Consider the following 23,112-nt stretch of genomic DNA (forward strand, 5'->3'; position numbering starts at 1 on the left):
CTCTACAGTACTAGTGTCTTATCATGTTTTACATTTTCCCAAGAGATACTTTATATTCATTTTCACAGCTCTTCTTCTTTATTAAATTCATCAAGTTTCTTAAATTCAGTGATAATCATACATATACGAGTATCTTCCTTATTGTATTTTCTGCAGTTTTCTTTCTTGGTTACTGCCAAGGCCACACAATGCAATGGCCTCCCAACAAGTGTTTCCACCTCTGGTCTTTGCCATTTCAATTCATCCTGCACATTCCATTAATGGCTCTTCCTAAATCATTATTATGATTGGGTCATTCACACCCTCAGCTCGAAGTCTTCAGTGGCTCCTTGGTACACAAGGAATGAAGTAAAAACTCACACGCCTAACAATTAAATGGCTCACTTCCATAATCTTTCCTAAACAAGAAGTCTAAGCTCTATGTAGTTGTAACTATTCTACTCCCCTGTTCCCATGGAACCTATGGTTCACTTTTCGAAGCAGCACTTTGGCCCATGCCACCTTGTCTTTAACAGAACCTCCCTACTTCACTCTGCATTGAATATCCAAATTCCACCCACCCCCAAAACCAAGTCAGACTCCATAGTTTAACCTCCTCAGCCAAGAGCTATCTTTTGGTCTTTTGAGGTTCTACCACACTTCTTTATCATTTGATGGAACACTCCCTATTTTGGTAATTAACTTTCACAGGCATTTTATTTCCTCAGATAGATTGTAATCTCAAGGTCAAGGGCTTCAACTTTTTTTTTTTTAATTTCCCAAAGTGCCTAACACAATACTTCACATGGCAAGTGCTCAATAAATATTGAGCACTCAAGGAATAGTTCTAAACATTTATGAAGCACTTCTGTTTGTCCAAAATTATTTTGTCTGTAAACACCACCAAGCTTCAGAATTTTCTCTCTAGTTTCAACATACCATGAATGAGCTAGTTTCTCAATTAAGAAAAAATAATGCAATCCTCAAGTGTGCCCACTGCTGATTAAAACACAGGGTCTCAAAGACAGATCCTGGCAAACAATACTCTCTTGTAGCATTTAATGAGGGTGAGTCATTTTAAACTAAACAAGAGAGCATTGTATTCCAGAAATTGTCTCTCCACTGTGATTGTAAAGAAAACCCTTGTTGACTTTAGGCATACTAAACCAAAAGTATATACTCATAAATCATAGACCATTCTCATATGTGGGTGTAGGTATAGTCTTAACATGTGCTATTTGGCTGGTCAGTATCCTCCCTACTCAAAATGTGATTCACGGACAAGCAAAATCCACATCACTTGGGATCCTGTTAAAAATACAGAGTATCAGGCTCTACCTCAAATTTATTGAATAAGAATTCTGCCTTTGAACTAAATCCCTAGGTGATTTTAAAAAGCACTGGACAACCTCCAAAATGGCCATAGCTGATTCCATGGAAGGAGTATTTTTCATGTAGGTGCCTGTAAGTATAGGATTTTTATCCTTTCAAAACAGCCTACTACAAATGGTTCAGTGCAGATCGCTGGACCCTTCTCCCATGGTTTCTGGTTCAGTAGGTCTGGGGAGGGCCGTAAGAATCTGCATTTCTAACGAACTTTCAGGTGATGCTGCTGGTCCAGGAACCACAACCACTGGCTTACACCATATAAAAACAACATGCTGCACATTCTGGTAATGTTGCCTAAAGTGCACTCCCAGGAAAAGGGAGAATACTGAGAGAGTAAAGAGGGAAGGGAAAAGGAAGTGGCAGCAAAATGTTACATTTATGTTACATGAAGGCAGCTGTTAATATTTTGTACATAATGGGGTAAAAATAGCTGAAGAAATTACTATAGCAACAACTGTGTTTTCCACAAGGTCTTTCTCTACTGACATTATTCAGAAAAGGAAACCCATCTTATAGAAATTCTATTTCAACATTGAGACTTATCAGGAACAAAAAAAGCCCCATGGGAAACATATCCTATTTGTTAAACGCCGTGAGATAACAATACAGATTTAAGATGGATTTTAAAATGACTCTTTGAGGCCTGGATTTGAATTCTTTGGTCAAGCAATGAAACAAAAATGTGAGTTTCTACCTACATGACTAAGGAAAGGAGAGCTGAGAAATGTTGAAAATACTATAAATTTTAATGTTTTCTAAATCCAAAATACCTCCTTTTTTAAAAATAAAGACTTTCAAAAATAAAAACAATATATATAATAAACCAAAGAGCTCCATCTACAGTTTGAAAAAAGGGGTTCTTATTACTTACACGCACACAAATAAAGCACTATTTAACCATACCTCATGTTACATTAAAAAATATTTACTTTTCATATAATCTTTATAAAAAGGATAACTTTCTAAAGTGTGAAATACTGTTAACTAAAGTAGAAGAGCATTTTTTATAACACTGTAATGTATTTTTTTCTAAAATTTTGGCTGTTATATTCATTACTGTGAATGATTTAGAAGCCATTATCTTAAGGCAAATTATTAAAAAGTTAGGATAGTATTTAAAGCATCATGGGGAAAACAGCTCAAAAAATTGATTCTTACCTGAGCTTGCTGTATGACCTTGAGCAACTCATCTTTCCACCCCAAGTTTTCTCATCAATGGGGGTTAGACAACATTAGTGGTCCTCAGACCTGGCTGCACATTGGAATCAGCTGAGAGCAACAGAAATAAATTGATGCCTGGGTCCCACTCCCAGAGACTCTGATTCAGTTGTTCTGCTGTGGGGCCCAACCCAGCTGCCATGAAAAAGCTCCCGGGTGATTCTAATATGCAGATTGGGTGCATCAGATCAGGTGGTCTCCAAACTCTCTTCTACCCCAAGTGTCTATTGCTCTAGTTAGTGATGCTCAAGCTTCAGGTACTTCAGTCACCTGGAGGGCCTGTTAAAAGGTCTGAGGTGGGTCCAAAGAATTTCCATTTCTAACAAACTGCCATAACTCAGATGCTACTGGTTCATACTTTCAGAATAACTGTTCTAGATGATGGCTTCAAAATTACATTTTCCAAATTCCACAAAGTTTTATTCTACTTTATCAAGCTACAGTATGACACTGTTTATTAGTCTCCTTGACTCCAATCTGTCTTCCTCCAGTTCCCAGCCCACACTCCAATCCAGTTAACATGCTAACACACAAATCTTGTCACTCCCTGGCCTGAAACTTTTCAATGCCTCCCCAGTGCTGACAGAAAAAAGGACGAACTAACATGACATGCAAGACTTTTCACAGTTTGACCCCAAATTACTTGTCCAGCCTCAATCTGATGACAGTAATCCCTGTTATCTGGCTGTGCTCAGTCACGTGTCCCCAAACATACAACAGAGGCTCTTTCAGCTCAGTGTCTTTGTACCTGATATTCCCTTCCCCTGAATGTCCTTATTCCGCCTTCTCTTTCTGACATACACATCACCGTTCGTTCTGTGTGCCAGGCACTGTGAGTTTAAGGGCCAGCAGGACAGACGATCCCTTCCCTTAAGGAGTCTTTAGAGGTGTGGTAGATTGTGTTGATTGGTGAACCTAATACCAGTCTTAATTACGCCCTTCTCCCTCACAGCACTGTTTACATGTTTTACCTTCTGGATATTATGTTGATACCTTAAACACCCTTTCTGTATAGGGAGAGACTGCCCCTTCTGGGGGCTATCAAATTCTTAAAGATAGCAAAGAGCCCAGCCCTGAACATGACTTGAATATGCAAATAAGGAATCCAGACCTCCCATATCAGGCCTGTGCATCCCAGGAAGCAACATTCCTCTCTCTTAAACATCCCAGGGCCAGATACCAGGCAACTAGGGATTACCCCGTAGCCCAAAGGCCTCCAGAATTATTCCAACTAGCCAGTCCTAAATTGCTTACCCTGTCCTGCCTTGCCTTCCCTCAGAAACCCCAACAAAGGCTGTGGCCTAAACCTTCCTCGTCGCCCCCTCCTGACCACCCTAGTGTTTTCTCCGTGACCCTGTGTGGCATGCTATGCCTTCTCTCTAGGACCTGTGAGTATAATAAACTTTTATTTTTCCTGAGCCTCTCTGTCTCCTCTTGCAGCTGCACCTGACCGTCTGACAAAACAGCACAAAACATTCACCTTCCTTACCAGTGGCTGGAAAAGCTGCTTACATAGAGATGGCCAAAGGCGCAGACATGGAAGTGTGCTGCAGGTTTCTGGGAAAGTTCGCACTCCAGATAAAAGGGAGTAGAACGAGCCATCCCTTCCTCCAGCCTCGAGGGTGGGTGTGATGCTGGAAGCTGCAGCAGTCATTTTACGGCCATGAGGGAAAGGACAAGAGACTCCTACAGACCTAGGTCCTGACATTGATGATCACCTGACTGAGAGCAACTTCTGCTGCCTCCAGCCTTAATATCTGAGAAGAACAAACCCCCATCTGCTTGAGCCATTTGTTTATCAGGTTTTCTGTTACTTACAGCTGAAGGCATTCTCCTGGGGTGGAGGTGGGGGCTATTAAGTAATTCTTCCTAACAGCTGTGCTAAGTGAGGTGCAGAAGCAAAGCATTCAGTGAGAAGGTATCACAGGGTGAGTTGGGGGACAAACAGTGAGGTTTGGAAGTAGAAACAGGCATCCATTCCAGGTCGAGGGTGGAGCTTCTGCAAAAGTCCTAAGGGAGGAAGAGAACAGGGTGGTGGAGGGACTGGAAGGCAGAAGAGGCCGAAAGAGAGGCAAAGCCTGCCCTGCTCCCCAAGGCGGGAGGGAGCACCCTTCTAACACACACACAGACACACACACCCCATTCCTGGCCTCCACCTTTGTACTTTCCATCCTGTGCTGAATTCACCTGTTTACCTCTTTTTCCCCAGGTAGACTGTTTGAACTTTTCGCAATATCTTTAATCATCTTGGTACCCCCACACCTAGCAGGGGGACATGGAAAGACACGTACTAAGTATTTACTGAATAAAGAAGTTATCATGACAAAATATTTTAACTATTAAAAATTATTCCCCAAAGTCATAAACCAGTAAGGGAGCTGATTTCTGATTCCTGAGGTCCAATTCTGCAACTGAGTCCCATCATCCACCCAGGTATGCCACCTTCACATGATTGAATAAGATGCCTGTTCCAATAGAACTTTATTGGGGTTAAAACATGAGGTGACCTTTGATGAGCCTGAAAGCTGTATAATTTCCTGGTTTTTAGTATTTTTTAAAATCTCACAGAGCTTGACTTTGTACTCCAGCAAGAGAGAGAGAGGAGAAAGAGAGAGAGAAATAGGAAGTTCTATTATGCATCAAAATACAGAGGGTCCCAAAAAAATGTATATACATTTTAAGAAAGGAAAAAAACTGTATTAAAATTACGCTGATGGTAACCACTTTGAGCACCTCTTGTAATTGCAGAAGGCAAATGTGACTTGTCTTCATCTTTTGTTATCGGTATATATTGAGTATTACAATTTTAATACAGCTTTTTCTTTCTTAAAATGTATACATATTTTTTGGCACCCTCTGTATTATCTGTATTTGTTTTTAAACAGTGGGTAAGTGGGTGGTTTTATTTAATTTCCACTTTTTAATTTTTAGGGATTGGCTTGATTTACTTAAATACTCCTGATACAATTATTTATTTACAAAAGTACATAGAACAAAACTTCCTCATCCATGAGTCCTTAGTTTATTCAGTATTTATCTAAAAAACACTTCATGGTTTTCTAATTAAAAGTGAGTCACCAGTTTAAATGTAAAATACTCATAGTCTTTGACCCATGTCCAGGAGTCAACACTTCAGAAATAGTGGGGAAAGGACACAGGTTAGCATCCTGGGAGGGGAGAGCTTCAGGGAGCACTATATTATCGGTTAGGATTGCTGGCACATGGTGGTCATAGAAAGTGGACTGATTTTAGTTGGTTTTCTTGTTGTTTTCAGGTTCCCCACACTCATGTACCCTTATCACCTGTGCTGAGCAGATTCTCCCACCGTCCTGACTCAATGCACTGGCAACCTCCTCTTCACCATGCAGCTCTCAGCTCACATGTCACCTCCCCGGAAAGCCCTTCCCTGACCATCCCATCTAAAGTAGAAAAACCACCACTCCTTTCACAGCATTGACCACTATCTGAAAACATCCAGTTTATTTATTGTTTATTTATTGTGGGTCTCCCCACACAAGAAACTGACCTTATCTCTACCTCACTGTTGAACCCCAACACCTAGAACTCTCCCTGGCACACATAATGGGTACCAAATAAATAATTGTGGAATAAATGAAAAAGATACAAACGTATATGTGTACAAGGATGCTCACTCACAACAAGCTTCATAATAGCAAAAAACTGCAACAACTTGAATGTTCAGTAATGTGTGACTGATTAAATTATGATTTATCCATACAATGGAATACTCTGCAGTGACTTAAAAGAACATTTACTACCATGAAAAGATATCCACAATATACAGTACTGTGAAAGTTTTTGAAGTTGCAGAACAATATGTGTAGCATGATCCCATCTTTGTAAATGACAAAGACATAAATGTAACTACATAAGTAGATATAGTTGTGTTTTTTTTATAATAACAGGATTATAGTATGTGTATTTTTAATATATACACTTGTTTTCATACCCATAGGAAAAATGTGTAGGACTATGGTATTAGGAGGACAAACAGAGCTTACATCTTTTATTCCATATAATTCTATAGCATTTGAATTTTGGGGACAACCATGTAAACCATTTGTAAATTTAAAAAGAATTATCACATTTATTTTATAGTGGGTAAACTAAAACAAAATTCAAGCTTTTGGAAAACTGAGGTATCTTTAAAAACTATATTTCATGCTCTCATTTGTGTAGTCTAGGTTAGCTTTAAGACACATAAAAATAAATACTAAAAAGTGTATTTTATTTACAGTTAACTACTTAAAAATTAGTTTCATAACTGCTGCAACTTGGAAACAACAAAGATGTCCTTCAGCAGACGAATGGATCAACTAACTGCAGTGCACCCACACAATGTAATATTGTTCAGCAATAAAAAGAAATAAACCAAACCCATAGAATGTACACCACCAAGAGTGACCTCTAATGTAAACTATGGGCTTTGGGTGCTGATGATGTGTCAGTGTAGGCTCATCCTTGGTAACAAACCTGTCATTCTGCTGAGTGACACTGATAATGGGGGAGGCTGTGCATGTGTGAGGCAGAGGGTATATGAGAAATCTCTGTACCTTCCTCTCAATTTTACTGTAAACCTGAAACTGCTCTAAAAAAGCAAAATCTTTTTTTTAAATGTTAAAAAAAAATTCCTGTAACTTTTTAAACTCAAGCTACACAATAATCATCTAATCAAAATCTGTTTTTTGAAATAAATTCCAAAACCACACACCAAAAAAAGAGCTATCAAGTCACGAAAAGACATGGAGGAATCTTAAAGTCATGTTTCTAAGCGAAAGAAGATCATCTGAAAATGCTACACACTGTATCATTCTAACTGTATGACATTCTGGAAAAGGCAAAACTATGGAGACAGTAAAAAGCATTGGTGTTTGCCAAAAATTGGAGGGGAGCGAGAGAGGGATGAATAGGTGGAGCACACAGGATTTTGAGAACAGTGGAACTGTTCGGTATGAGACAGCAATGTTGGATACAAATCATTATATATTTGTTAAAACCCACAGAATAGGGCTGGCCGAGTGGCACAATGGTTAAGAACTGGCATGGGACACCAGAGGGACCCGGTTCGGATCCCACATATGAGGGCCAGTGACACTGCCCTCTACAGCTAAGATGCTGAACAACAGCTCAACCTGGAGCTGGGCTGCTGTGAGTTGCCGGCAACGGCATAGGCTGCAGCCCCTGTGGCAGTGGGTTGCCATGGGCTACCACATGTAGCCAGCAGCCGCTGTGAGCGGCCATCCAGAAGCCGGCGACTGATCTGCCTCGCCCGGGAAGAGCGCAATGATGGTGCCAACTTGGGCCAGTGAAGCAACATCCTCCACAACTAGACTGAAGAACGAAACAACAGCAACTTGTCTGTTCCCCTTCCCCCAATTCCCCAGCGCTGTTCCCATCCCCCCAATTCCCCAATAAAAATGTAAAAAAAAAAAACCCCACAGAATATATAACACAAAGAATGAACCCTAATGAAAACTATGGACTTTAACTAATAATAGTATATCAATATCGGCTCATCAATTGTAACAAATTCACCACACTAATACAAGATGTGAATAATAGGGGAATCCATGGGGGAAGGGAGGGATGCATGAGAACTCTCCATTTTCCTCTCAATTTTTCTGTAAACCTAAAACTTCTCTAAAAAACAAATTCTATTAATTTTTAAAGTAATTACTGCTGCATTATGCCTTTCATTTATTAAATGTGATTGTTACTAAGTTCACATATATAAAATATAAACTTTAAAATAAAAACCATGCATTTAAATAATTTTAATAAAGATATTATATTGCAAAGGAAAATAAATGACAGTATTTGAGGTCTAAAACCTGATGTTAGAGCTCCGACTCCACTATAGATATTTTTCATGTTTCTAGTTTCCCATTAGAATAATTCATATCAATTAGTTTACACTAAAATTTTTTTCTCAAGTGTAGTCCTTAATGAATTTTTGTTTTCCTGAAAAATGTCCAAGTCTTCTATATTTCAATAGAACATCCAACGGAAAACACACACACACACACACACACACACACACACACACACACACGCACAGAATATCCAATGACAACTTCCTTAATAATCCCATCTATTTGTATAAGAAGGACCTTGATGAATAAGGTATAAAATATTAGCAAAGTGCTTTGAGATTCTCTGATGAAAAAGGATAAACTAGCAACTCTGGTTACATAGAAACTCATGCTACTAATGGTCTGCCAGAGAAAAGTTATTTTTAAAAATATTAAATAACTTTGAATCTGACACTACTGAAGTTTTCATAAAACCCATTACTTCATTCCAATCCACTACTGTAACAGCTGGAAATTAAAAGCTCTGGCATTTCAGTTCAAGCAGAATGCTGTTAAAATTTCACATTTCATACCAGTGCTAAATACTCATATCTGTGGAAGAGATAAATACACCTATATTAGTGAATGTCGATTGTACTTCTAACTCTTATGCTGTGAAGACATTTTAAGTACATACATGTATATTGTCAACTCTGTTATAGAGCCACAAAATCTTAATTGGACAGGACCTTAGGAGATCACCTATGCTAACTTCTCATCATCCAATGAGTTAGATCTTCTATATCATCCTTGACTCGTCTGATATATGCACCATGGGTCAGAAAACTTTTCCTTAAAGGGTCCGATAGTAAACATTAGGCTTTGTCTCTTTTGCAATTACTCAACTCTGCCATTGTAACTCAAAGGCAACAACAGACAAATTATGAGAGCGTGGGCTTGGCTGTGCTCCACTCAACCTTTAACAAAACAGGCAGTAGGCCAGGTCTGGCCTGAAAGCTACAGTTTGCCAATCCATGATACAGACCACTCCTAGTTATTGATAAAATTCCACCATTAGCTACATTAGATGCCTTTACAGGAAAATCCTTTATCAGGGTGAACTGAAATAAACAAATTCACTCATTGCTACAACCAAAATTATCGCCCCTCTGGAACAACAGAGAACATCTATCCATTTTCATGTATCAGTCCTTCAAATCCTTGAAGTAAACTATCATTATTCCCTCAAATATTCTTTTCTCCAGTCTAAATATCTGCCATGCGTCCAAGCATTCCTTGTATTAATTAGCACATAGTTTTCCAGGCCATGTAACCATTTGACCACCCTCTTGTATACACACACTACTCTGTGAATGATGCTTTGAAGTATCGAGTACAGAAATATGACATATGGTTTTAAAAATATGCAGCAATCAATATGTCATTTTAATTTTAGAATTTGGCTCACTGTCTCCAAATACAAATTTTTAGGATTGAAATCAAATATATTTGGATGTTTTCTGGTTATAAGATAACCAGGTAGAAATCAATAACAAAAAGATACCTAGAGAATTTGGATATATTTAGAAACTAATATATTTCTAAATAATTCATGGATCAAACATAAAATTTTTAAATATTTTGTTGAAAATATTTTCTAATTTTTAGTGTAATTTTAAATTTGTTGGGATTGTTTTTATGGACCTTATGATCATTTTTATAAAAGATCTCTATGCCTTGCAAAGAATGTATATTTTTTTGATATAGCATTCTATATATGTCCATTAGATCAAATTTGCTGTATCATATTGTTCAAAACCCTTATTAGTTGTTTTTTTTTAATTTTTATAAGACTTTATTTGAACCAAATTGACATATGCCAGGGAGCAAGATCTCAAATACTCCCATGTTCCAAACCCTTATTGACTTTAGATAATACTAATGCATTAATACTGTTCATTAACTGTAACATATGTAGCATATTAGTGTAAAATGTTAATAGGGGAAACTGAGTGGAGTATATGGAAATTCTCTGTACCAGCTTCACAATTTTTCTGTAAATCTAAAACTTCTGAAAAATAAAGTTTATTTTTAAAAGCATATGTGTAAGATAATCAGGTAAGTTTTAAAAAAACAAACAAATATAATTTAATTAAAAGGATAAAAGTATCTTAAATTTTACAGAGAAGATAAATACCCAAGAAAACAAATAAATGAATGAAAAAGAATAGTGAAAGGAAATATACTATAAAGCCACTTTAATTAAATCAATATGGAGTATTATTAGTCTAGGAATATATAAGTAGATCAATCGTAGAACAGGACAGAGAATCCAGAAACAAAATCCAGTTTATATGAGATTTTAATATATGACAAAAATATATTTCAATTCAATAGGACATAGTGATTATTTAATAAATGGTGCTGGCACAACTAGCTATCCATCAGGTAGAATACAGTCAGTCCCCAATCTCATATTATAAGATAAAAAACAAATTCCTGATGGAGTAAATATGTAATGTAATAAATAAAGCATCAAAAAGTTAGTAGAAAATATAATAACACTTACAATCTATTTCTTAACCAGAAAGATAACCATATTTGAGTCTATAAAAATGAAAAATAATTTATGTTACAAAAGCTATCATAAACAAAAGTAATTAATAGGCAAATGATAGATGTGGGAAAATACTTGCAAAAAAGATAACAGATAATGAGCTGGTAATCATCACCAGTATACAAAAAGCTCCTAAAAATTGGCAGGAGACAAGCAACCCAATGGAAAAATGGGTAAAGGATGTGAAAAGGAAGTTCACAAAAATAAATCCACATAGCTACAATCATGAAGATGCTCAAACTAACTAGTAATTCAAGAAATGAAAATAACAGTAGAAAAATCATATATCACTCTACACCCAATCAGATAAAAGAAAAATTAGAGAGCAATAATACCAAATGGTAGCAGGATAAAGAGAACAAAATGTGAATTGTTTACAACTGTTTTGAAAGCAGTCTGACAACTATTTTAAAATTAATAGTACAAAGATACTTCAAATAATAAATCACACTCCTGGGAATCTACCCTACAAAGATAAAATCATTAAAACGTTTATTACAGCATTGCTCTTATTGCTATAAAAAAAAAGAAAAAAGAAAAAACCCCACCAAAAACAAAAACAGGAAACAAAAAATGAGCTCCAAGCAATAAGGTAATTAACAATGGTACATCTATACTATGGAATATCAAGCAGCCCTCAAAAAGAATGAATTAGGGCTATATTATTTGAGTTGGAGGAATTTGTCTGGAGATATATAGATATAGATATAGATGATATAGATATAGATATAGATATAGATAGATATATATAGATTTATATATATATATTTTTTAGCTGAGCCATCCTGTGATAAAAGTAAGATGCAGAGAAGTGCATATACCATAATCTCATTTCTTTTTAAAGTGAACATTGATCACAACCCAAAGCTGTATGTGCACCCAAGTGTGTGTGTGTGTGTGTGTGTATAAGGTGAACATGGAGATATGAAAGGAAACCCACCAGGTTGCTAACATAGATTACCAGTGGGATAAAGGGGAAAAAAAGAGTGTGCAGGGGTTAAAAATGAGCAGAATGTATGATATGATTACACTGATGTTAAGGAAATTCATCAAAAACCTGCTACAACATGGATTCAGATGTAACGGGATTGGCACGAGTGTTCCTCCTCCACAGTCCCCATTCTCAATCTACCTCATAGTCACTTGGCATTTCCTCATCCATTGAACTAGTATTAGTCCTATATAACGTTAAGTCTCGTAATCTTTTCTTTTTGCATTTTGTGACAATCGTACTGAAAACTATTGTTTTCCATTAACTATTTATAAAATTGAATTTTGGGACCACACTTTTCAAGTTGGAGTACAGGTTTACACACAAATGCAAGTAACTATACATAAAGAAATTAGAAAAAATAAGGAATTGGAAATTATATATTCACTGATTGTTGAATGTCCATCAAATGAAAAAACTAGTTATAGAAAAATAGGCATAAAGTATTCTATTTCAGTAAAACCAAGCAGAACCCTAATTATAAATGTATGCTTAAGTACTTTTAAGTGAAAGAGAAAGCTTTGGAAAGTATTCACAAGGCCATTGGCACAGGTTACATTTGGGGTAGAAAGGAGAGGTGAAGGGACAGATTACTAGCTTTGATTTTATACCTCTGCATCTTATCACTCGCTTATTACAATGAACAGAAAAGTATTGCTTTTGAAATCTGAAAACATTGAGTAGTGAAAACAAATATAAATTGCAAACAATAAAACAAAATAAATTGGGTATTAATTAGTACCTACCTCTAAGACCTGTTGTGAAGATTAAATGAGATAATCTATATAAAATGTTTAGCATATTGCTTAACATGTTGCAAATGCTCAATAAACGTTAGCTATTTTCTATTTTTTAAAAAAGACTGCAGAGATCAGTGGAATTTACAAAGCTGAAAAGATAAGGCCTTTGAAAATAACGGTACTTTTTTCTTATTACTGAATCTGTTTTCCTTTGGAAAACAGGGACTCATTATGGTAACCATACAGCTCACTAAATACACTTCCACTGATAGTAAAAATAAAATTACAATTAGATAAATAAGCTACGTATATAATAAAAAGGAGATGGCAGCCTTTATGCCTGAAGGCTACTGTAAGAAATTCGGGGCCATCCTAAGGCACTATGCTTCTGTCACAACCACTTCAGGTGAGAGATATGCTGGCCCCGGACATTTCCCCATGTTAGAGGAAACTTAGTGTACCATTCTTATAGATTGGAGAGTGATGATGTTGATCTTTTGGGAGGCCTGTCCAAGGGGAAATCCATTCCTAAATGTAGACATTCCAATACCAATTCTGAGAATTCCCTAAAAGCATGTTAGCTTAGTTATAATCTACAAACTGAATTTGGTCCATCAATACTATTTTTATTGTTCAATGAAACATTAAAATAAGTGCACAAATTTCATGAGTGTGTTATTAGTCTTACTACTTACATGGAATTGACTTTCTCTTCGGGGCCTTGCACTTGGCCTGTCACAGTGCCTGCACTGGTATTCTTCACCCAGCCAACCACGCCTATTTTCTTAGCTTCACCTTCTGTGTACTGGTTTCAGGAGAAAACAAGAGAAAGAAATTCCATCATCAAAAATACGAATTCACAACATACTTGATTCTAACATTCAAAAGGTACTATGCTGATAATTTTTTTCCAAAAATATAGTCTATGCCAAAAAATGGTGCAGGTGACCTACAGTAATACCTCTATTTACAAGTGCCTTCTTCAATCAAATGGAATTTTTTGTTAAATTCCACTTTCAGTAAAGACAAGCATGTTACGAGAAAATAAACTGATAGTGGGAATTACTTCAGAAAACAGTTTCCACGATGTGTTTGGGATCCATAAAATTCAGCTGCCTTGCCCTCATGCCTGGTGATGCTAAATTATATTGTTTATTTGGGTTCCAAATGATGATCACTCTGAGATTCTCAATCACTGAGGGAAAATATTCAGTAATGATCAATAGAAAGTACTGGATTAAAATATTCTGATGGCTTCTGTTGGCTCTGGATTTGTCACACAAATGTTATAATTCTCCATTGGTAAATTTATTTTTCCGATTATTCTTAATAGTATTTTTTTTCATTTCTTTTCCCAGTTCCAAATTCAGTTATGCTATCAGCAAATGAAAACCTAGCAACATTTTGCTTTTGAATTATTTTAACTACATCATACTAAAATTCTTGTGGCTCCAGTCTACTAGAACTTTTTTTAAAAATGCCCTTCTCCTGTTTGGAAGTCAGGATGACTAAGACCTCTATACTCCACATCCCCAACTAAAGAAAGCAACACAAACCGAGATGGGCAGAGCTAGGATGGTTACAGATAGGGTTGATGTAGGAGCTGGTTCTGAAAACGAGTCAAGCTCTCACAGGCAAGAATGAAAAAGGAGACAATCTGAACTCTACATCAAAATGTGGAGACTTTACAGGTGGGAGGATGTTAGAACACTCAGAGTGTGTTATGCACAGAGACCTAATCTAGGGACTGCCAGCTCAGAGAGTAGGCGAAAACACAAGCCATATTTAACTTTTAGAAAAGGAGTATATTAACAGAATAATAAAATTAAAGGCAACAAGGAGGTTTAACATCTAAAAACCTGGGAACCACGACCTTACGCAATATGACCACTTTTCATGTTGCCATTCAAGATATATACCCTTGCCTGGGGGGTTTCTTCCATCCAGAACGAGGGGAAGGGCCCATATTTTGTATTTGATATACTGAATCAAAGGGTTCAATTTGATCATCCAAAAAGAGGTACTTTTGAAATTCATAAAAAACATTAACTAAAAGCTAAGAAGGCTGTAATGTTTTTAAGAGACTGCATTTTAAAGACAGTTTTAATAAAAATCTTAATCAATAATTTGTATTTGAAGAAATACAAATACATCTTCATTTGCTGTCAAGGTGAAGAAATAAGCAGTAGAGTAGCATTAAGTGGAAAACTGCTCTTGTGATCAGAAATAACCATGGGGGAAAATACAATAAACAGATTGTGTTGACTTACCATTCTGAAGCAAACACCTGTATAAAAGAAAGACAAAAAGAAATGTCAGCTTGTCTACCTTTAAAAAAACTATATATTTCCTAACTAAACATTCACCTATTTTATTAAATGCTAAGTAAATGAAATGAACAAAGCTTTTTTTAAATTGAATTTATTGGAGTGTCATTGATTAGTAAAATTATATAGGTTTCAAGTATACAATTCTATAATACATCATCTATATATTGCTTTGTGTGTTCACCACCCAAAGTCAGTTCTCTTCCCATCACCATATATTTGACCCCCTTTAACCTCCTCTACCACCCTCTCCCTCCTTACCCTCGGGGGTAACCGCTTAACTGTTGTCTGGGTCTGAGTTTTTGTTTGTCTTGTTCATTTGTTACTTTCAGTTTTATATCCCACATAGAGTGAAGTCATAAGGTTCTTGATTTTTTTCTGACTTCTTTCATTTAGCATGATAATCTCAAGATCCATCCATATTGTTGCAATCCGCAGTATTTCATCTTTTAATGTCTGAATGTTTTCAGGTATTTTTAAAAGTTATTTTCTTTTAAAATAAACAGAGAAAAGGAAGAGTGTTTTTGGAGAAAAATAGTAATCTGAATATTTCATTTCATTTGAATATTTTATTCAAAGAATAATGAAATGTCAAACTGTATTTTTAGTCTATTTTACAATGCTAAATAACACAAAATGCTTATTACAACGACAATTGAGTATATTTGGCATAAAATTTACCTATCCTTGGTTTTTAGAATTTCTTCTTTAAGTACAAGGACCAAATCTAAGTTTAAATATAATAAAACATTTCTATTTTAATTCCATATTCTGGAGAAGGCAAAACTACAGAGACAGGAAACTAATCAGTAGCTGCCAAAGGCTGGGAGGTGGGGGAGGGGGGTGTTGCAAAGGGCCATGAGGGAACTTTTTGGGATGATGAGGCTCTTCTACATCTCAGCTGTGGTGCTGGTTACATGACTGTACGCAGTTTTCAAAATTCATTGAATTGTATACTAAAAAAATGAATGTTACTGAATTTAAATTATACCTCAATTGAAAAAAAAAATTGGGAAATCATGGGGGATAGATCAAACCAATCCCCAGAGAGGGCAAAAGAGATTGCTTCTACAGCAATTGAGCCTGGTTAAGAAAATACATAAGAGGGAATCAGTGGCTTAGGTAATTTTATGTAATTTTGTAAGTGGATTTATAATAATAAGAGATAAGATTTATTTTCTGATCATAGTGTATCGTGGTACCAAATGACAATGAAGAAAAAGAGTAGTAAAGCAATACAGACAGGATAATATCACAAATGGAATTCTTATAGAGCTATAAAAGTATTTTAAGAGATACACACAAAATGTGGAGGAATGATGTGTGGGAAGTATTGATCTGAAGGGGAACCAGAAAGGCAATCTGTTATATAGATACAGAGAAAGATATCAGCTAGCAGATATAAAAGGAATTGGCAGAAAACGCAAAAGAAACTTCAGTTAAACCAGACCATGTAGGAGAAAGACAAAATAGGAGAAAAAACAGGCAGAACGGTGGGAAAGTGTGCGGCCGTTTTGTTCTAAGAGTGAGGAGATCCCAGGAGACACTGACCAACTAGAGTTGATGGTTTTGGTTAAGGCTGCATTGTGCATATTCCCCTCTGAGTTTCTCAACAGCGAGCAGCTCTGTATGTTGTTAGCATTATGAAAAGAAAGCACATGCAACTGAAGTAAACAGAAACTGGCAACGCCTGGTGCAGCTCTTTCCTACTCAAAGAGTGATCCATGGACCAGCAGCACCAGCCGCATCTGAGAGTTTTTGCTTTCCTTTCCTTTTTTTTTTTTTTCTTCAGTGACATTTTTTAAAAATTGCGATACAATCAGATAACACTAAATTTACCCTTTTAAAGTGTTCAAAGTATACTAAATATACAGTGATTTTTATTTAGTATATTAACGATGTTTTACAACCACTACCTAATTCCAGAACATTTCCATCACCCCAAAAAGAACCCCTCCCTCACATTTCCCTTTAGCAGTCACTCCCCATTCCCTACTTCCCCCAACCCTTAGGGAAGTCAGGGCCCTGGCCTCTGATTTTTCTTGGCCTTTCCATCAAGGTTTCAAGACGTCTGCTATAGCTCCAATCATTATATTCACCCTACAATCAGGAAGAGGAAGGGTATAGAGGAAAATCGTTCTCCAATTTTGGTTACCATACAACCTCCAGGCTTCTCCTATCACTCCACACCAAAAAACTCTGCAGTAAAGATCATGTTGAAGTACTGCATCCAGAACCATATAGTTGAGCTCCCTCTGGATTTTACAACTTATTTCTGGAGGAGGAAGCTTCTTCTCCCTCGTGATAGTTCCTTCTTTGAGGAGGACTATCCATTAGTGTGACACCCCTGGCCACTCTCTACCTCTATACCCTATTCCTGACTCCACCTCAGAGACAAGCAGCAACTTATCTAAAATAAGTAGGAGTAGGTAAGTCTGTAAGGAGAAACATACTTCCTCTTCCTCCTTCTCCTGGGAGTGAGTTATCCTCAGAGATCATGCCTTCTGCTCTGCCCACAGGGGAGGCCTGTCTCTGCCTGGGTGGGTGTGTTTAATCTGCAGTGCAGACTATTACCAAGTCCACTTACCCGAAGATACACACCATATCCCCAAAACTCTGCTTTACTTAGTTTTACTTGCCAATCAATAACCCACACAATGAAGAGGGGCATTATTTATTCAGCCCCTCAAACACAACCCCTATTTTAAAGCCTTAGAAGGAATGCACATCAAGAGGTGTCAGGGCCTCCTGCCCTTTAACTTTGTGAATCAGTGAACCATGTGGGAATCAACTGTTCAAAGTCCCATATCCCACTTGGAATTTTCTCAGAATCTTTCTGAGAGTCCTGATCCCTAGTTGGAAGCAGATGGCACAACAGAGAGAGGTACATATAGGGGGGGAAAAGTGAATGTGGAGACAGATTTTCGGCAGTTTATCAGCACTGGCTGGAACAGAATGCTCAATGGACAGGGCCTGTGTTAGAGAAGATGCTTCTATGGGCTTTCATGGTCTCTCCACATTGCATCCACCTCGCCTGCTAAAGAGAAGGGAAGCTGATATGACACATGCAGGTTTTTTTTACAGACACACTGCTCTGGAAACTGGGACAGACATCAGCCTCTTCAGTTATGAAAGACTTAAGCATAATATGCTGCTCAGTAAGCCTCAATAAGCTGCAACTCTACCTCACTTTGTGGAAAGATGTCACTGAGAAACTCTGAGGTAAATATTGCAAAAGAAATCACACTTTAAATCTACAAAGAAATATAGATATTTAATCATATGATGAATTTTAAACATTAGCATCCTTTTATGTAAAATCAAATTTTCCTATTGTAATATGTCCCTTCATTCTGGGGTCTGACGGCATATGTCAATTTTGAATGCAGAGAGTTATCTAGTCACCACCTTACAAAGCAGCCCTGAATGATTTTAAACATCTTTAATTGTTAGAAAGGCCTTCTTTATATGGAATAAAATTCTGACTCACTTTAACCCTTCTCCATCCATCCAGGGTCTGTCCCCTGGAGCCACACACCATGGCACCTTTCAAATAGTTGAAACAGCCATCACTCTACTGATTCGTCTCCAAGCCAACTACCCCTAAGCATTTCAATTTATTCTGAGACATTTTTGAAGTCGCCACCAGAAGTACAGTTTGTAGAGGACATAAAAACAAGTCACCATCTTGACCTTCAAGATAATATCCTTATTGTGTAATGAGAGACACGGATATAAGTAAGTACACAAATAACTGTAGTTGAAAGGAGAATGGATTAAAGAGAAGTAAAAACAAGAATTAGAACAGAACTATAAATGAAATGCTATAGGAACAAAGATGAAAAAGGGAATTAGAGTTAACCATATTTATGTTTCTTGACTGTAACATACAAAAATTTTCAACCTCTGAAACAGCTTTTCATTTACCTGAAAAGGAAAAATGTGTACACCTAAACCATGTGGTGTCTGAGAAATCTATTTAATAATTCATCCTAATTTTCATTTTTAAGCAATCTTAAAGAAAACTGCTATTTATTTTGATAGTCCCACAAGCTACTCCTATTCTAAAACTAAGTTAAAAACTGTCAAAAACAAGCTGCTGAATTTATAAAGCACAGTTAAATCAACACATTGCCAAAATCCACTGCCACGGGTGTCATTAGTATTTACCTCAGAGCTGGTAAAGTATCAAAGAATCTATACACAGCTTTCTCAATTTCCCTTTCAAGATTTCAGATTATATTATTCTAGATATAATGTAATGAAACATTTATAGGAACATTATAAGCCATGCCACAGTTATAAATGCTATAAAAACACAGGTCAGTCCCCTGCTCCCCTATCCCTCTTCCCAAAGGCCCCAATGCAACAGAAGTTGATAGGAAAAAACATGGAGCTTCTTGAAAATGTGGAGATTAAAAAGTAGAGGATGTAAAGAGAAGGGAAAAAAGAGTAACTTAACAGTGCAGAAGGCTGACAAACTTGATCTCACCGAGGTGATCAAGGTCAACATCAACAGTGGTTAAGTCATATTGAGAATATGTACCCTTGATATGGAGTGATGAGAGTGGCATTTTACCTCTGTGGTCTTCCTCCCAATAACCCATAACCCGTTTTGCATGACAAAAATATCAGACAACTCCCAACTGGGAAGCGTTCTACAAGGTACCTAACCTCAAAGTACTCCTTAAAGCTGCCAAGGTCATAGAAAACAAGGCACGTCAGAGAACATCACAGCCTAAGGGAACAAGATGACTACATGAAACATGATATCCTGGAAGAATCCTGGGACAGAAAAAGAACTCTAGGTAAAAACTGAGGAAATCTGAACAAAGTATACACTTTAGTTAATAATAATGTACCAATATTGGCTCATCAGTTGTGAAAAATGCACCATACTCATATAAGATGTTAAAAAGTGGGGAAACTGGATGTGGGGTATTCAGGAACTCTCTATAGTATCTTTCCAACTTTTTTATAAATATAAAACTATTCCAAAACAAACATAACATATATATATATAATATGTTATATATATAATATATATAACATATAATATATATGTATAATATATATAACATAATATATATGTTATGTATGTATATGTGTATGTATGTATCTATATATGTATCTATATATATGTATATGTGTATGTGTGTATATATGTGTGTGTGTGTGTGTGTGTGTGTGTATATATATATATATATATATATATATGTATGTATGTATATATACAAGTAGAAGAAGAGAAGCAGCAATGGAAAACAGAAGCATCCTAAGGCTCTATATGTAAACTTTACAAATGGGCCTGAGAAGCAAACCCACTATTTGTAATATTATTTCTATAAATGCATTTTCCTGAATTTCAAACAACTAATTTATAAACTAATTCTTGGAATACAATCTGCTTATAAATTAGGGTATGTATAGTTGAGAACAAGGCAGGGTACATTTGACCCTTAGAACATACTGACTGCCATTTTGTCACCAAGGAAGTTTTAAGCTCAAACATTCTAAATGGAAATATAACAACACACCTTGTTTTTGGTTGGAAAATATTGTGTCATAAACTTCATGTAGCCAATTTAATTCATTGATCAGTTTTCCAGGACAGGACAGTTAAATCATTTTCCATTTTTTCCATGTTCATTTTTATGTCATTGAAACCATTTTCATTGGGGATATTTCCATTTAAATATTTTTATGATAATTTTATTATCACTCAATATTTTGTCTGTATTAAATATTGCCAATTATAGCTTCCTCCACTGTAAATTTACTGTCATAGCCATTTTTTTATTATTATTAGTTTCAGGCATACAAAACAATGCAATAGTTATCCTTTTCACCCCTCACAAAGTGACAACCCCCCCATCCACTGCCCCGACCTCTGATATCATACATGTCTATTACAATTCCATTGACTCCATTCCCACACTATATTCTACATCCCATGACTATATATGTATTAAATTATAGTTGACATATAGCATTATTCAATGGCAGCTTCGGATGTACAGTGTGGTGGTCAGGCCTCTACACCGTCCATGAAGTGGTCTCCCTAACAAGACATGAGTCTATCTGGCCCCCTAAAAAATATTTACAACATATTTTGTAGGGTGTCAGGTGGTCACATGTCTTGCATCATGGATGGGGAAGAAGCTGTAAAAGGTTAATTTTACAGTGTTTCCTTTAATTATTGTCCATTTTATAGTACTAAAATTAAAATTTTTTATTTTTGATTATTTATTGTCAATTATTTCTACATAATCATTATGAATTGCATAAAAGGCTATTAGTTTATATTTATTTCTTAGGTAATCCAAGAGAAAACTGGGAGACACAGAGAGATACAGACTGATATACACAAATAGTGACAGTGTGAGCAAGTGACAGAGAGTCAGGGGCTGTAGCTTTTGAGTGTGCTCACTGCTTACTGACCAGGTCAACCTTCCTTGGAGCCAAAAGAACCATAAAAACGTTCTCAGGGTCATCTGCGTCCAAATGTGCTGTTATCAGTGTATATATACGCATTGAGTGCATAAGTTAGGAGGAAGGCAAAATAAAGGTGGAAAGGGTATTCTGAGGATACCTCACAATAGGTTATAGTGATCAAGAGCATAGACTCGGATATCAGACTGTCAAGGTTCAAATCCCAGCACCACACCAAAACTCACTGTGCAACCTGGGATAGTTACTCTGTATGCCTCAATTTCTCTTTATGTTAAATGAGGAAATAGTTGAGGATACAGTGAGAAAGAGGCAATGCATGTAAAATATTGAGTACAGAAATACTGGCATATCCTAAGTTCTCAGTAAATGCTGGTGTATATGTCTGCAAATACGTAATTATGAATTTGTCCCAGATACTATGCCTTGATAAATCAATAATGCTTGTACTCTTCCGTTTAACATACTGCAAACTGTAGGACTTATTGCCCTAAATCTCAGTTTTTTAAACCCCACTGTTTATGAATAGTACTTTTATCTTTCCTATATTTGTACTGTTGCCCAAAATTGATCTTCATACACCATGTGACCATCATATACATAAAACATGCAATGATATAGTTAAAATCAATAAAACACATTATGTATTAACAGAAAACATTGCATGATGGAAAAGTACAGGTTTTACAGTCAGAGAGATGCAGGATCAAATCCCATTTGTCAACGTAGTGCTTGTCCAAGTTACTGAACCTCTGTACCTGTTTTCTCACTGTTAAAACTGGAATAAGATATACATGCCACACAACTGTGAGGAGGGTGAAGGAAATCATAGATGCTTGGCACATGGAACACCCCCAGTAAATGTCACACGTGTGTGCTTGCACACACACAGACATGCACGCACATGCACTCAACTACTGCTATCGCTGTCCAGTAGACAAAATTTTTGTCAGGTGATCTTTGCCTCCAATTTCATATTATATGTAATATGTTTCAGTGATTTATCGTGCGAGTTTTCAATCCAGAGTTATACCCCTGGATGTACCCAAAGACTTTCTACAGGGTGCAAAGCCATGCATAATTTTAAGGGAATAGGTTTCCAGATCCTCAACTTCCATATGTATTCTTTTCTAAAACCGTCTCAAAAGGCACCTGTGGTTTGCAGTTTCTCCTGTCCTACCTCCCTTTTCATAATCACTCCTTGAAAGAAAGGCCCATCTCTTTACAAAAGGCATGCTCTCACTCCTCCTTAATCTTACCCTGGTACATTGCCCCGAAGTGTAAAATAAATGGATAAGTCAACGCTTCCTTTAATCAAGGTTTCTCCTTATGAAACAAATTTCCAATACAAATTTATCTTAATTAAATATTTATCAGACTCTTAAATGTATTTATTTTCATCAACTGTGTTCTAATAATAATTCCAATAGTAACTCAAGTCAGAAGAAAAAAGATTAATAGAGGTTTATGGTCAAAGGATATCAAGAAAATATATTTACGTGTATAGGTGTGTATATATACACATATACATACTGTACCTACATATTGCAGAAAATAGGTGATCAATAAGAAACTCAAGCGTAACAAT

The 23,112-nt window shown here is 36.4% G+C and overlaps 1 protein-coding gene across 1 annotated transcript in view; it reads right to left on the reverse strand.

The window, feature by feature from the left end:
* The window catches only part of ACYP2 (acylphosphatase 2), a 122,609-nt gene that overhangs the window by 98,395 nt on the left and 1,102 nt on the right, over positions 1-23,112 (reverse strand). Inside the window, exons 2-3 of the mRNA XM_019662096.1 lie at positions 15,018-15,034; positions 13,443-13,552 (exon numbers count right to left, since the gene is read on the reverse strand). Of these exons, the coding sequence (XP_019517641.1) occupies positions 13,443-13,552; positions 15,018-15,034 (127 nt within the window). The remainder of the gene's footprint in view (positions 1-13,442; positions 13,553-15,017; positions 15,035-23,112) is intronic.

This window comes from Hipposideros armiger, unplaced genomic scaffold, assembly GCF_001890085.2.
Source record: "Hipposideros armiger isolate ML-2016 unplaced genomic scaffold, ASM189008v1 scaffold_366, whole genome shotgun sequence".
In the NCBI taxonomy this organism is placed as follows: domain Eukaryota; kingdom Metazoa; phylum Chordata; class Mammalia; order Chiroptera; family Hipposideridae; genus Hipposideros; species Hipposideros armiger.